This window comes from Episyrphus balteatus, chromosome 2 (genome assembly GCF_945859705.1).
Source record: "Episyrphus balteatus chromosome 2, idEpiBalt1.1, whole genome shotgun sequence".
NCBI classification, from domain to species: domain Eukaryota; kingdom Metazoa; phylum Arthropoda; class Insecta; order Diptera; family Syrphidae; genus Episyrphus; species Episyrphus balteatus.
Window position 1 is genome coordinate 2,631,962 of NC_079135.1, and position 15,841 is coordinate 2,647,802.

Here is a 15,841-nt window from a genome sequence, read left to right on the forward strand (position 1 = left end):
TGGTAGAATATTTTTGTAAGAAATGCAAAAAGGATTCAAAATTGTTTAAAAAAAAAAAAACGAAAACATCTTTTTGAATGGTTTTAACCTTCAAACTGTATTTTTTTTAAAATTCTTTGCATATTTGTTTCGAAAATTGTGAGAACGGTGTTATTTTTAAAATATTTTTTATTAAAAAATTTCAAAAATATTTCAATGAAAAAAATTATTATGATTATTCGACACATACAAAAAATTTAAAACTTTTTTTTTTAATTAGTTTTTCAAAAAATATAAAATTTATTTTGTATTAATTTTTTTTTGGATTTTTTAGGTATATATAAATTAAAAAAATATTTTCTAAGAAAACAGCTTTTTTTTAATAAAGTGTTTGTTTTGATCATTTATTTACAAATTCGTGTTTTTTTATTTATAAGCAAAAATTTTATGATTTTTGTTTCCATTTTTGTACACTACAAAAAAAAAAAGAAAAACAATTTTAGTAGGTAAACATTTTCAAATTATATCTTAAACATAAAGATAATATCAAGTTAAAAAAAATTACTTTTAGTATAATTAAAAGTATTTTTATATTTCAAACTTGGCATCTGGTATTTTTTGAGATAAGTGTTGAGATAAGTATTGCAGTTTTTTCAACCAAAGAAATCAAATCTGCCATACAACTGTTACTGGCCGAAAATTTTGAGGTAATATTAAGTTTTATGTTAGCAATTCCATTTAAAATCCAACAGTTGCGTGGGGATTTTACTCAGTTTCAAAACTAACTTTTTTGTTCATAGGAGGCCAACAATAATGACATTGATAAAAAATTAATAATACTAATACAAAAATATTACGCATACACCACAGTGACCCAATTCCATATTAATAAATTTCCTTTAAAATATCTTATAAGAGTAATTTGACTTCAAAAGTGATGATCAAATCAAACGGTCAGTACATTTTTCAGTTGAAACTCTTTACTTACACGAAATTTATATGAAATTTAATTTGTTTTTTATAAAATTAAAAAAAGTTGTACACTCACTATACAATTTATTTGATCATAACTATTTGTATGCTTCATGATTTTTCTCATTCAAATTTGATTAAAATTTTTTTTTATTTTTGTACTATAATGAACAAATTAAAACTGAAAAAAATCAAGTATTTAAATTAAAAAAATTATATTTGGTTTCACTTTCTTTTTTTTCTTGAGGAAAAAATTATAAACTAAACATTAAAATTTGTCACAATTAATTTTAAAAATATAAATAAAAATTAAATTCTTTGCTTATATAAAAAAGAGTAGGTATCTCTTAAAATAAATTTGACTTAAAATTTAAGTCCAGCTTGAACTTGATCCATCAAATTGGCTGATTTTTGAAGTTGTTCAATTTCAGTTGGAGTCAAAATTTGTTTAACAATTGATGTCACACCATTTGAGTTGAGGACACATGGCAAGGAAAGGAAGACATCTTTGTCAATACCGTGCTCACCCTAATAAAAAAAATAATTAATAAATAGTCATAAATAAAACAAAATATCTAAACTCTTACCATAACAGAAGTAGAAACAGCAACAATACTGCTGTAATTCTTCAAAATGGCGGATGTAAGCGAAGCAACGCTCAAACCAATGGCCCATGAGGTGTAACCCTTTAGCTTGATGACTTCATACGCACTGTCTACAACTTGTTTATGTAATTCATTCCATTTCTCTGGATCCTCAGCTGTTCCAATGCTTGGGTTCAACTCCCTCAAGCGAACACCAGCAATGTTAACCCCAGACCATACTGGAACACTGCTGTCACCATGTTCACCGATAATCCAACCGTGGCAGGATGTTGGGGCAACATTCAAACGTTGCGACATCAAGAAATGAAAACGCGACGAGTCCAAGTTAGTTCCACTCCCAATAACTCGATTCTTTGGTAGTCCAGATAGCTTCCATGCGACGTAAGTCATAATATCCACTGGGTTAGAGACCATTAGCAACATGGCGTCGGGACTGTTTGCCACCAACTTGGGAATTATTTGTTTCAAAATGTCAGTATTACGTTGGACTAAAGACAGGCGGGTTTCACCCTCCTTTTGACGCACTCCAGCTGTAACAATGCACAAACGTGAACCAGCGGAAGCAGCATAATCAGTGCTAGCTGTGATCTTGGGGTTCTTTAAGAAGTTGGATCCATGTTGTAAATCCATCATTTCACCCATCAACTTGTCTTCACACACATCAATGAGGCAAATTTCGTTGGAGACATTCTGGGCAAGAATACTAAAGGCACAAGCCATACCCACTTGACCTACTCCAACAATGGTGATTTTATTCCCTCCTGAAGGCAGAACATCGGACACCTTGGTAATGAGATTATCCTTAAGGGAAGTCACCTTGGGACTTAAATCTAATGATAAGTAAAATGAGTCAGTTAATTTTTTTAACACACAAAAAATGAGTAAGTTGCAAGAAAATTACTTTGTGATTCTTCATATTGGTTTACTGGTGAAATAGGTTTCGGACTCATAATGATTCTTTGTATCTATCGCCGCCGCAAAGGGGAAGTACTTTTATTATATTACCACGATGTTAACACTAGGAAATAGTCTTCTAGACTGACTCTTTGAATTTACTGTTGAACTTATATATTAATGTTTGTGATTCAAATCCAAATGTATACATTCACAACAGCACGTAATTTGGGTCTGGCTGGATACAAATGTGTAGGTGAAGGTGTAGCACTGTCAAAGTTGAAAGATACAAAAATATAATCTTCTTCGATACAATGCATTGCAATGGATAGCTGGAATTGTAGCTGTAGCTATACATTTGTGTTGTACAAGTCGATGGAACTTCAACTTTTGGGATAAAAATTTGACACTTTCTCAGATCAACTGGATAATCAACAGAAATCTAAGTATAACGAGCTACGCGTTGCAGAAGACTGTTGCTACACAGTTAGCGATAGTGACATTTTTGACTACATCGAATTTTTTAGGCTTCATTTTTTAATTTTATGCTCAATTTTGGTTATGGGTCATTAGTCCGTCATGTGCATTTTGCATAAAAACAAGCAAGCAGCGGGATCTAAAAAATAATTTCAGGTTAAAGCACATCATCTTAGGGTATTTTTCGATGCTGAACCAGATGAAAAAACACTTAATAATTTAAAATTAAGAATCGTTGTGGTTAAATTGTGAAATATTGGTGGTTTTATGAAAAATTTCATATTTGTTATCTTCGATTGATGCCCTTTCAAGCCATATGTGGCTCATTTTAATCGGTACTGGTTTTTTTTGGGCATTCTTCTTTATTTAACACAAATTAAAAAAATATACACATATATTATAAATTAAGAAAACACCATATTTATTGGTACATTTTCTAGTGGTGTACTATACTATGAAGAATGCCAAATTCTGTCTGTACCTCGAGCTACAGCCTAAACTAATGAAGCGATTTTCTTCAAACTTGGTAGTTAACAGTTTTGGGTGATTCCCTAGAGGACAAATTAATTTTTTAAGGACCGAAACTTACGCTACATGTCATGAAATAGAAACGTTAATTTTTTTTTTTTAAAAACGGCTCTTACGATTTTGATTAAAACATAAAAGCTTCCTCTGGAAATAAAAAAAATATTTTTTGTACCGTTATTAACAGTACCTGCCATAGATTGAGGTTTTTAATTTATGAATTTATCGTAAACGACGAAGCAGATTTTTTATACAAAAACTTTAAAACAATCACAATATAAAATTTTTAAAATTTTTCAAAAAACATATTTTTGGATTTTTAATAAATATTTTAATTTTTTTTTTTTTGAAAAATCAATTTTTTTGAAAACGGATTAAATGAATTTTATAGAAATTTCATTTTTATGTCTTGAATAATATTTTCTTTTATTTTGAAAAATGTTAGAAAATTTGTATTCAGGTATGTATAAAAAATAATTTTTTTAAAAAACGGCTCTAACGATTTTCAATTTTTTTTTCTAAAAATTCCATTTTATGTAAGATAACAAATTGCATACTTGGGTTTGTGAAACAGATCATTTAAACGGTGTTATAAAAACAGATTTTATTTTTTTACACTATTTATGAAATTACTTAAAAATATAAAAATTTAAATTTTTCCTAATTTTGTTCTGTAAGTAGCTCTAAAATAAGAGTTATTTTATACAAAAATATAATCTTCTTCGTTAACGTATGATCGTAGTCGTGTGTCGTGATTTGACCCCTGTTTATTTACTTTCAGATTTTCAAAAAAAAAAAAAAAACAATTAGTCCTTTATAAATATTGAAGTTTAGTTAAAAAACAAAAGCCGATCAAGAATCAGATTTGTAAGTCTTTAAAAAGCTGAAAAATTATGAAAAATCCAAATACCTGTTTTTGAATTGGAGTGATCACCGAGTTAAGTTTTACACTCGATACAGGAATTTATGAGATCTGAGGATCGTAGAGCTCTTCATTGATTGTAAAATAGCTTGTAAAACATTTATTCCATTGATTTAAGACTTTCAGAAAGTATTTTCAATATTTTAATACATATCTTCAATTAAGAAACAGTAAAAAAATAATTTTTCAGCAATGATGATTTGTTTAAAAAATTTCTTCAAAAGATGTATGTAGGTACTTTCATTGTGTACATGAATTGTAACCCCCATATGTACCTACATTCTTTTACATATTTGTCTGCTATGAACTGAATGATATTCATTGAAATTACTGAAACTGAGCAATTAAGAAACAAAAAATAAACAAATTTAAAAAATATGCTAAATTACAGAATTGATTTTGTAGTTCAGCAACATAATCTACCGAAAAACGACAAAATAAAAAAAAATGTTACACATACACCACAGTGACCAACTTCTGCATTATCAAACGCAGTTATTAAAAGACAACTTATATGATATTTTATAAAACTAGACTTATGTCGAAATTGATGATGGCAACTAACGTTCAAGACATCTTGAAACTTTAGTAAAGTATGATATGATTTTCATTTAATCAAAACCTTTTTTTTAAATAAAATTATAAACATTTTTCACACGTTAAATTTTTTTGGCCATGTAAATAGTGAAGAAGAAAACCAAGTACAATAAAGATTTATTCTGAATAAAAATTGTATTTAAATTTCCAACTACAATATTATTTAATTTATTTAACTTATAACTACTTTCAAATCCATGACGTTAGTTGTACATTTAGCAGTTTGTTTTTTTTTTTTTATTTTTTACTGTGCAAAATTAATTGCTTACGCGGTGCAGGTAAAATACTAAAATGTTTATTAAATTTTATTTGTTTAGTAATATTTTTTCTTTCATTTTAATAATTAACTATTAAAAAAAATATTTTTATAATTTTTCTAATCCATGACATATTTCCATCATCTTTCGAATTCTTCGTATTCCCATGAAAAACTTTTCCAATCAATCCATTTAGCTAATGAGGTAGTTTCGGTTGACTTATAGTATGTTTCATGTTTTTTTTTTTCATATAAATTTGATTAAAAATTTCTTTTATTTTTATACTATGATGAACATAATAAAAACTGAAAAAAAAAAAAAATTAATAAATAAAGAAAACAAAAAATTTAAATATTTAAATTAAAAAATTATATTTGGTTCCACTTTTTCTTTTTTCTTGAGGAAAAAAATTATAAACTAAACATTAAAATTTGTCACAATTAATTTTACAAATATAAATAAAAATTAAATATTTTCTTATATAAAAAAAAGAATCTCTTAAATTAAATTTGACTTAGAATTTAAGTCCAGCTTGAACTTGATCCATCAAATTGGCTGATTTTTGAAGTTGTTCAATTTCAGTTGGAGTCAAAATTTGTTTAACAATTGATGTCACACCATTTGAGTTGAGGACACATGGCAAGGAGAGGAAGACATCTTTATCAATACCGTGCTCACCCTAATGAAAATAATAATTAATAAATAGTCATAAATAAAACAAAATATCCAAACTCTTACCATAACAGAAGTAGAAACAGCAACAATACTGCTGTAATTCTTCAAGATGGCGGATGTAAGCGAAGCAACGCTCAAACCAATGGCCCATGAGGTGTAACCCTTTAGCTTGATAACTTCATAAGCACTGTCTACAACTTGTTTATGTAATTCATTCCATTTCTCTGGATCCTCAGCTGTTCCAATGCTTGGGTTCAACTCCCTCAAACGAACTCCAGCAATGTTGACACCAGACCAAACTGGGACACTGCTGTCACCATGTTCACCGATAATCCAACCGTGGCAGGATGTTGGGGCAACATTCAAACGTTGCGACATCAAGAAACGGAAACGGGATGAATCCAAGTTAGTTCCACTACCAATGACACGGTTCTTTGGCAACCCTGAAAGCTTCCATGCGACGTAGGTCATAACGTCGACTGGGTTGGAAACCATTAACAACATAGTGTCGGGGCTGTTGGCTACCAACTTGGGAATAATGTGTTTCAAAATGTCGGTGTTACGTTGGACCAAAGACAAACGGGTTTCGCCTTCCTTTTGACGGACACCAGCTGTGACAATGCACAAACGGGAACCAGCTGAAGCAGCATAATCAGTGCTAGCTGTGATCTTGGGGTTCTTTAAGAAATTGGATCCATGTTGTAAATCCATCATTTCACCCATCAACTTGTCTTCACACACATCAATGAGGCAGATTTCGTTGGAGACATTCTGGGCAAGAATACTGAATGCACAAGCCATACCGACCTGACCGATACCAACAATTGTGATTTTGTTACCAGCTGATGGCAAAACATCGGCAACCTTGGTAATGAGACTATCCTTTACTGAAGTCATGGTGGGAATATTTTCTGAAAAGAAGAATAAAACAATAAATGAGTAAATACATAACAAAAAAAGTTAATTATAGTAAAGAACATTTACTTCGAGGTAATTGGTAATGGAATAATTTATTTAAGTATCTTATTTGTGAATAAGTTGATGAGCTCATAAGAATTTTATTTAATCTAAGTGAAAACATTTTCCAATGACTACGATGCTAACACCGAGGAAAAACCTTCTTTATTGAGCAGAACTATGGTCTAACTTTAGAACTTATACGAATTCGTGTGTCTATGGTTCGTATGAATTTGAATAAATTTATATTAATTGCATAGTCACTTGATGCGCTGAAATTTATTTTCACAAGAATTTCATAATATTAAGAGACTTTCTATCATGTAAGCTTTACTATAGTATGAACTGATAAGCGCAAACTCAAAAATTTCATAACAATGTCTACTAACCGGAAATCTACTTTAAAAATTATCTTTTTTTTTGAAGTTATACTTCTTATGGGAGGGTGAGTATGAAAATTTACTTTTTGACAAGAATGTCAAAGGGATTATGACGCGATCACCCTGGGTAGCAGGGCTGTCGTTTCACCTTTAGAGTAGGCAGTACTTTAGTATTTAAAAATGCAGTACGCCGCAGTACGGCAAACATAAAACACACAACACGTTGCAAGTTACATGTTTCATGTGGCAAGTTGTATGTGGCAAGTTGCATGTGGCAAGTTGTATGTGGCAAGTTGCGTGTGGCAAGTTGTATGTGGCAAGTTGCATGTGGCAAGTTGCATGTGGCAAGTTGCATGTGGCAAGTTGTATGTGGCAAGCTGCGTGTGGCAAGTTGCATGTGGCAAGCTGCATGTGGCAAGTTGCATGTGGTAATTTCCATGTGGCAAGTTGCCAGGGTTGTAAAAAGCTCACATTTCAGCTCAGCTCACAGCTCAGCTCAAATTTGAGCTAGCCCCCAACTTCCAATGCCTATATCTCGGAATTTTGAAGAAAATGAAAAAAAAAATTTTTGATGCCAAAAGGTAGCGGGGACTCTAACCTACATTTGGGTACAACTCTCATCCCTGTAGGTCCACGCGTTCTCAAACCGGGAGAACTTAAAATTAAAAAAAAAATAGGCACGATTCTGATAAAATATGCATGATGTGGCGGTTTAACATGGAAGGCGATTTTTTAAAAATCTGATAATGTGCAAAGCGTAGGCCCATGACACAAGCTATCATTTAGCATCACTCCCAAAAATTGCTCTCAAGAGGTTTAGCTTCCAGGAGCGTTCAAAGATTCGGGGATTTTTCGAAAAAAAATTTTACCCCAACTTTCAAATGCGATTTTCTCGGAATTTTGAAAAAAATCGAAAAACCGGATTATACCACTATCGGGTAGCTGAGAATATAAGCTTTCATATGGCACCACTCCCCTGTCTCTAGATCAAAGCGTTCCAACGCCTATATCGCGGAATTTTGAAGAAAATGAAAAAAAAAATTTTGATGCCAAAAGGTAGCGGGGACTCTAACCTATATTTGGGTACAACTCCCATCCCTGTAGGTCCACGCGTTCTCAAACCGGGAGAACTTAAAAGTAAAAAAAAAAAATAGGCACGATTCTGATAAAATAGGCATGATGTGGCGGTTTAACATGGAAGGCGATTTTTTAAAAATCTAATAATGTGCAAAGCGTAGGCCCATGACACAAGCTATCATTTGGCATCGCTCCCAAAAATTGCTCTCAAGCGGTTTAGCTTCAAGGAGCGTTCAAAGATTCGGGGATTTTTCGAAAAAAAAATTTACCCCAACTTTCAAACGTGATTTTCTCGGAATTTTGAAAAAAGTCGAAAAACCGGATTGTACCGGAATTTTTTTTTATGATAAAAAAAGAAATATTTTACTAAAAAAAATAGAAATATATTTACTATTAAAAAAACCAAGAAAAAAGATCACGAAAAATTATCTGTTTTATTTATAAAAATATCCATGTGTTAAAATAATTCCATTAATAACTAAAACCAAACATCTTAAGCTATGGTGTTTTATAAAAGTTTAAAATATCTTCATATTTCATTATACTTTCCAAATAAAAATCAATGTATCCTCTCACCCATCACAGCTCAGCTCAGCTCACTTTACCTTAGCTCACCCAACAGCTCATCTCAACCATCAGCTCAGCTCAACCATCAGCTCAGCTCACTTTCAGCTCAGCTCAACTGAGCTGAGCTATGGTACATAGCTCAAAAGTGAGCTAGCTCAAAATTTGCTGAGCTGTGAGCTGAGCTCAGCTAACTTTTGAGCTTTGTAGCAACCCTGCAAGTTAAATATTGCTACTACTAGTGCTGAAGCACACACAATCCTCATAAAATTACCATTAGGGCTGTAAAAGTAACGACAAAATGAGTACCCGCATGTATACGTTACTTTTGATACTAGTACCCGCATCAATAATATCGTTACTCGTTACTTTCGTATGTTTCGCATTTTTCGCATGTTTCGTATGTTTCGTGTGTTTCGCATGTTTCGTTACTTTCGCATGCTTCGTGTGTTTCGTACATTTCGTATATTTCATGTATTTGATACGTTTCGTATGTTTGGTATTTTAAGTATGTTTCGTACATTTTGGTATAAGGGTGTAAAAATTTTTTTTTTTGAAAAAAACCAAAAACAATTTCTATAATCTAAGCTACATTTTAAGGTCATAAACATTAAAATTAGTTGCGGCATTCTCATGTAATAAGAGTTTAAAGGTAGCTAGCGTAAGCGATACAGTTATTGACACCCATAAGGAATTTTTCAGTTCACACAGCTGGCAAATATAATTGGTATGGATATGTGAAACTCTTAGTACATTTTTAAATACCTTACTCAATTGTTTTTCATTATATTTGTATTAAAATCGGTTAAGAGATTCGTGATACTGTTAAATTTTGATTTTTCTAAAACTCTACCAAAATATATATTTATTGACACTCTTGTACAGCTATTGACATCACATATTTATACAATTATTGACATACTTGTACAACTATTGACACCACATATTTATACAATTATTGACATATCTTCAAACAGACAGTTGGAAATACAAATTACGATTTTTTTGTTGAGGCTGATTTAATCATTTTCTTAAACCTTTACGCGGCACCCTTTGAAGGGTGTCGACTCAAAAATGCCTTAAACTAGCCGTTCGCCTGTTTTATGGCCCAAATGGATTTTCCTTTTTGTCTTCTTCAAGAAAACCCTTGACGGTATGAAGTACATCCTCTCCCAAATAACATTTCAGCTTCGATAAAGGTATTACCGAAGATACATTTCAGCTTTTGTTAATAGTTAGGTTGTTGGGCATGGAAAAAGGCAACGTTATACAAGTTAGACCCTTTATAACAATGTACTTATAAGGTCTAAAAGAATCTTAAACGAAGCTTTACCGAAGCTCTATCGAAGCTTTTAGATTTGACAGATAGTTTATAAATTGACTAACCAAGCTTATCCGAAAAACAAACTTTCTTCGGTTAAGTTTCTTTAGGAGTATTCAAACAACTTACTAAAAGTTGTTAAACAAGTTCGAACTTCTATAAGCAATTAAATTCTGAAGCAAGCTCAATACAAGCTGTATCAAAAGTGGTACCTGCGAGATTTCAATTGTCAGAAGCTGTTGTGTTAGTTGAGTAGTTCGAGGAATATGAAAAAATTTGGCTGCAGCCTTTTTGGACATCTTTTGTATCCGCACAGCTTCAAGAGCGTTTTTCGAGCTTAGTATTCATTTAAAAGAGTGATCTATTTATTGACACTCTTTATAAGTACAACTATAGACACAGTGTCAACGTTTGTACTCCAATACAAGACAGTTATTGACACAGGGGTGTCAATTATAGAAAATGTTAAAATCTTAAGACAGTAGTTGACACCCCATTTTATTAAATATATAATAAGAGAAAAACAATAAAAATACATTAAATCCTTCTCCAGGACATTAAATTTCATATATTATAAACTTTTATGATCATACTTTTACTAAGTACAACATAATTATCGACTTACATGTTAAGACTCCTTAACGAAATAGACACTTTTTTACCAAAAAACACACTCTCGTAACAGTGATGTTTACGTTTCAAAATTTAAAACAAAATTGAGTAGCTACCTCCCAACTAAAAACAAAGAGTGAGAGAATAAGAAAGAGCGAAGAAATTAAAAAAACGGTTTATATAAATCGTTTCGATTTTTTCCTATAAAACGTTCTTTACGAAGAGGGTGTCAATAACTATATTGAAATTTTGCAGTGTCAATAATTGTATCACTTACGCTATATTGAATTTTTTTCGTTTTTTTTTTTAATCAAACGTGGAAACTTTTTTGATTTTTTTCCAAATTTTTAGACAAAACTTTGGTAATTTTTTGTTTATATTCTTTCAGTAATCTTATCACAATTCTTTAGAGACCTTTATTTCAAAAGTGCAACACGCAGATCTCGAAATATTAACAATTCAATACAACCATGTCGAACAATTTTTCATTTATTTTTTCTATTGAGAGTGATTTTCAAACCTCGTTTTCTCTGCTTTTTTTGTGTTGAAAATTTTGCACCGAAAATAAACTAATTTTTTGAAAAACCAAAAAACTTTTGCACATTCTTAAGCTAAATATCAATACCATTAACACAAAGGCCATAAACAGATTGGTTGCGTCGTGGATATACATATTTCGACCAAATAGAGAAAATACAAAAACGTCTCTTTTGATATTTCTGTATAAATTATCGATAACACAATGATTATTGAACCTTGACACTACTGTTTTAATCGAGACAAAAGTAAACTCCAGATAATTATCTGCAGTTAGCATTCTGACTATGGTAACGATACCAACACGAGATGCGAAATGCGACAAATTGAGTGTATCACTTCATTTCGTATCTCTTACATCGGATTTAGTATTGAAACTGGAAAGTAACGTTTCGTTACTCGTTACTGAAGTGAATACCCGCATTTTAGTAACGAATACATACGATTTGCTACAGCTCTATACCGAACCGATACGAGATGCGAAATAATGCGCACACGACAAATGCAGTGTACCATTTTGTTTTCGTTTCGCATTTCGTATATCCAATCCAAATTGGTATTGGAATTGGAGTATCGTCGTTACTCGTATGTTCCGTATTTTTCGTATGTTTCGCACGTTTCGCACGTTTCGTATGTTTCGCATGTTTCGTTACTTGTTCAGTACCAGTAACGAAACATACGAGTAACGAAATTATTTGGGCAGTAACGTTTCGTTACTCGTTACTGAAGTGAATACCCGCATTTAAGTAACGAATACATACGGTTTCCTACAGCTCTAATTACCATATCGCACATTTAATGCGCAATTTATTTACTTTCGTTAACCATATACCGTACGTTCTGAACCGCACAACATGAAAAAATTTCACAGAATAAATTGAAAACTACATGGACGCAAGGAGGATGAAAGAATTAATTTATTGTTCACTTAATAAAAATGTAAAAAAACTAAGTGTGGATTAATTACTTAATAATAGAAATTAAAAATATCAAATGAAATTCATTTACATAATACTGAATGAGAAGTATAACTTCAGTCGCGTGTACATGTGTACACACACTCTTTTTTTTTTTAAAAAGAACTCAAGTGGAACTAGATCAAATTTGTGTGTTTATTATGGGAAAATGCAATATCTTTAAAATTAAAGTGATGTAAACTATTTAAAAACCATATGTATAATTAAAATAAAATGCACGACTGGGGTCGCACGTACTTGCTCTTGCAGTTTAAAACACTTTTATGTTAGTTTACTTGTAGATTTTAAGAGCTGCCTTTACCTATATAAAATTAAAGAAATTTTGTTGATGTTGGAGAAGAGCCGACATTTAGTGCAAAATATTGTTAAATGAAAAGTAAAAGGTTTTTGTTTTTACCGTTTTTTGAAAAAAAAGATGCAGTTTTATTACAATTGCTTTGAATATTACGTTTGTAAAGTTTAATCAAAATCGTTTGAGCCATTTTTGAGTTATTTGGTTTGAATTAAAAAATTTTTATGGGAGGTACACTTTCTAAAATCATCTGTACCAAATTTGAAGAAAATCCGTCCACCCGTTTAGGCTGAGGAAATGTGCACAGATGGACGCACAATCGCACAGACGTACAGACGCACGGACGGAATTGCAAGACCCACTTTTTTGGAATTCTCCATCATCGTAATTTTGGTTTTGATTAAAACCTCAAATTTTTTTTTCGACACGAAACCAATACTTGCCCTATAGAGCAAGTAAAAATGCATCTATGACTCTATCTTGATCTGATAAAATAACTCTTGAAAAATGTGAAATTCTACAAAGTCAGGCACAGTTTGTGTATTTTGAAGTTGTTGGAAAATAAAATACTCAACTGGGTCACACGAATTCTTAATTTTGAAAACTTTTTATGTACAAATTTGGTAATCATCAGCCAAAAATTATAAGGGTGTATATATGACAAAAAAATATATTTGGGATAAATGAAAACAAAATTGTGTGTTTATAATTATAAGACTAAATTAATTTCATCAAAGCTCAAAACAAAAGCTTTTAAAAATTTGAAATACGAAATTGTGTTAAAATTTTGTTTCATTTTTAATGAAAAATTTTATTTGAAATTTATTGAATATGTATTGTTTTGCTTAAAAATATCAAATGCGAATCTTTTTGAGATACACTCTTGAAAAATGTATGTGACTTTTGCTTATCATTATTTCTACATTAAAAACTGTCTTTTTAAGACGACCTCGTTTTTTCAGTTGACGAAATGTAAATTTGAAAATAACATGAAATTCGTACTAAGATGCAGTTTAAGAAAAAATCCTACAGTACCTACCTACTATAAGGTTAAAATATGCCATGGAAAAAAAATATTTTTGCCTGGAATTTAAAATAACTTGTTCAATTAGCAAAACTAAGGAACTTCAGCTGCTTTAATACACAACAATTCGTTTACAAATTTTCAGAGATAAGAACAACCCTAATGCACATATTCGAATCAGAAAAAGAAAATATTTTTTTTTTTTTCAAATTTCCATAAAAGTTATATTAATAGGTACCACATTTTATGAAAATTTTTACATACTTGCCCTATACAGCAAAGTGAAAAATGATGAAGCATATTGAAATAATGAAGGAAAACGAAAAATAATAAATAATCAAGTTTCTTAAGTTTTTCACTGTTATTCAATCCGACTTAAAACTGAAGTCATCAGAAAAACATTTTGGTCAAACGTCTAAAATTTGTTAAGCCTCACTTATCGCAAATCTAGTCCGAAGAGACTTTAGGAGACGGAAGAACTCTCCCAATAAATTCTGAAGCAGCTAGGGATAAAGAGAATTTTCGTTAAGAATTTTTGTTAAAATCTGTTTCTCGTAGAACGATTTTGAAAGCGCTTTGAAAATGTATATTGTGTAAACTTTTGGAGTTTAAAATGAATAATTTTTTTTTTAATTTCTACCAACTCAGTTATAATTGTAAGAATCTACCTAATAGAAAAAACATTTGATTTTGAGAATTTTCTAATACTTTTTGTTGTTTCTACCATAGGAACCTGCTGTTTAAGTTTCTCCTGGTGCTCTTGGCCAATCAAATATATATTCATTTAGGTATTGAATTGAAAACTTTGTACATTAATTTTTATAGTTGTTTTTAACACCAATTTTATTTGTTTATCAAATTACTGTAAATAAAGTAGGTCTTCAGTAATAAACAAAACAGATTGTTGAACTAATCTCACTTCTGCAATAAGAATTTATCTTAAATAGCAAAGTAATAAAGTAATTCAACAAATTTCTTCTCATTAAATGTTCGTTCTTGTTGATTCTCACTTTTTCAAATGACCCAACTCAATTGGTAAAATGCGTCAATAAATCAAAATTATTTAAATTGTTCCGAAATCCAAAAAGAGTACACACTCTCGCATAAAATTATGTTTGACCTTCAAAGAAGTCATATCATAAACCGCCCTTATGAAAGTCTATAAAATTTCTATGTATACAAAAATAATAACTCACAAACGCTTCGTCCGCAATAAAATGTTGAAAGTCAAATTACTAAAAAAAAAAACCATTCAAATAATTTAGTTCTTTTTTATTTTGATTAACTAAACACACATGGATAGGAAGTATGGGCCACCAAAAAAAAAAACTGTATCTGTTTATTAGTTCTAGGCGTATTTTTAAATTTCAATAAAAGAGAAAAAAAAATGCAATTTAGATAAACAGCGGAAAGAACTTTGGACATTCCAATGAATATTGAGTGTTTATGTATAAAATGAATGAGTAGGTACTTCAAATGAAACCTACACAATTTAGGTTGATAAAGTGTTAAAAATTGTAATCGATTTCTTATCTATGAGTAAACATATAAAAACAAAGTTCTAAGGAAAACAAATTGTCATTCACTTCAAATTAACCGCTCACTGGAAATAAAAAAAAAAACTTATCATCACTATCAACAAAAATAAAAATAAAAAACATTAGTTCCAATTTAACGTCCTTCAAAACTTCGTCTCAAAGTCAAACAAAAAAAAAAAAGACCAGGATAATGGAAAAGCTTTTAGAGAGTATTTGAGCTTTCTTTAAAAAGGTGAGACTCCTACTCCATCGTCATCATCATCATCATTAAAACCAGACCAAACAAAAATGAGCGAATGTTTTTCTCACCTCAACCCAGTTTCAGTTTCTGAAAGTGAGAAATTTTACATAAAAAAATTTATCTCTGTTTGGTGCATTTAAAACGCATGTCTCGATGAAAAGTGCAAGTATTCGGCTTTAAGGGTTGTTGCACTATCGCAAACACCCCCAATGAAGGTCATAGCGGTTTAGTGGCGGTTTTTTTCTATTTTTAGAAGAAAAAAAGCAACAAAGAAATTCCCTTGTTTGAGGTTTTTTTTTCTGAGTAAAAGAAGAAAGTGGTCTCCAGTTCTGGGAAGGAACAGATTTATTTATAGATTTCGATGAAAATAGATTTCGTCAACAGAAACTTTGGGGACTCACATGTTTCTAATTAAAAT

At 30.8% G+C, this 15,841-nt stretch overlaps 2 protein-coding genes across 4 annotated transcripts in view; both read right to left on the reverse strand.

Moving 5' to 3' along the window:
• Window positions 1-1,142: 1,142 nt before the first annotated feature.
• Window positions 1,143-2,602, reverse strand: LOC129909152 (L-lactate dehydrogenase-like). Its single transcript, XM_055986137.1, has 3 exons — window positions 2,458-2,602; window positions 1,539-2,386; window positions 1,143-1,479 (listed from the first exon to the last, which is right to left on the reverse strand). Exons 1-3 carry the CDS (start codon window positions 2,504-2,506, stop codon window positions 1,315-1,317), a joined length of 1,062 nt encoding a protein of 353 aa, XP_055842112.1. The 5' UTR covers window positions 2,507-2,602; the 3' UTR covers window positions 1,143-1,314.
• Window positions 2,603-5,574: 2,972 nt separating this feature from the next.
• The window catches only part of LOC129909153 (L-lactate dehydrogenase), a 122,071-nt gene continuing 111,804 nt past the window's right edge, over window positions 5,575-15,841 (reverse strand). For 2 of the 3 annotated variants that reach the window (XM_055986140.1, XM_055986138.1), the window contains exons 2-3: window positions 5,967-6,814; window positions 5,575-5,907 (exon numbers count right to left, since the gene is read on the reverse strand). In XM_055986140.1, the coding sequence (XP_055842115.1) occupies window positions 5,743-5,907; window positions 5,967-6,800 (999 nt within the window). In that variant the 5' untranslated portion in view covers window positions 6,801-6,814 and the 3' untranslated portion in view covers window positions 5,575-5,742. Of the gene's footprint in view, window positions 5,908-5,966; window positions 6,815-14,840; window positions 14,858-15,841 lie in introns of those variants that run through there. The other variant, XM_055986139.1, reaches the window with a different exon arrangement.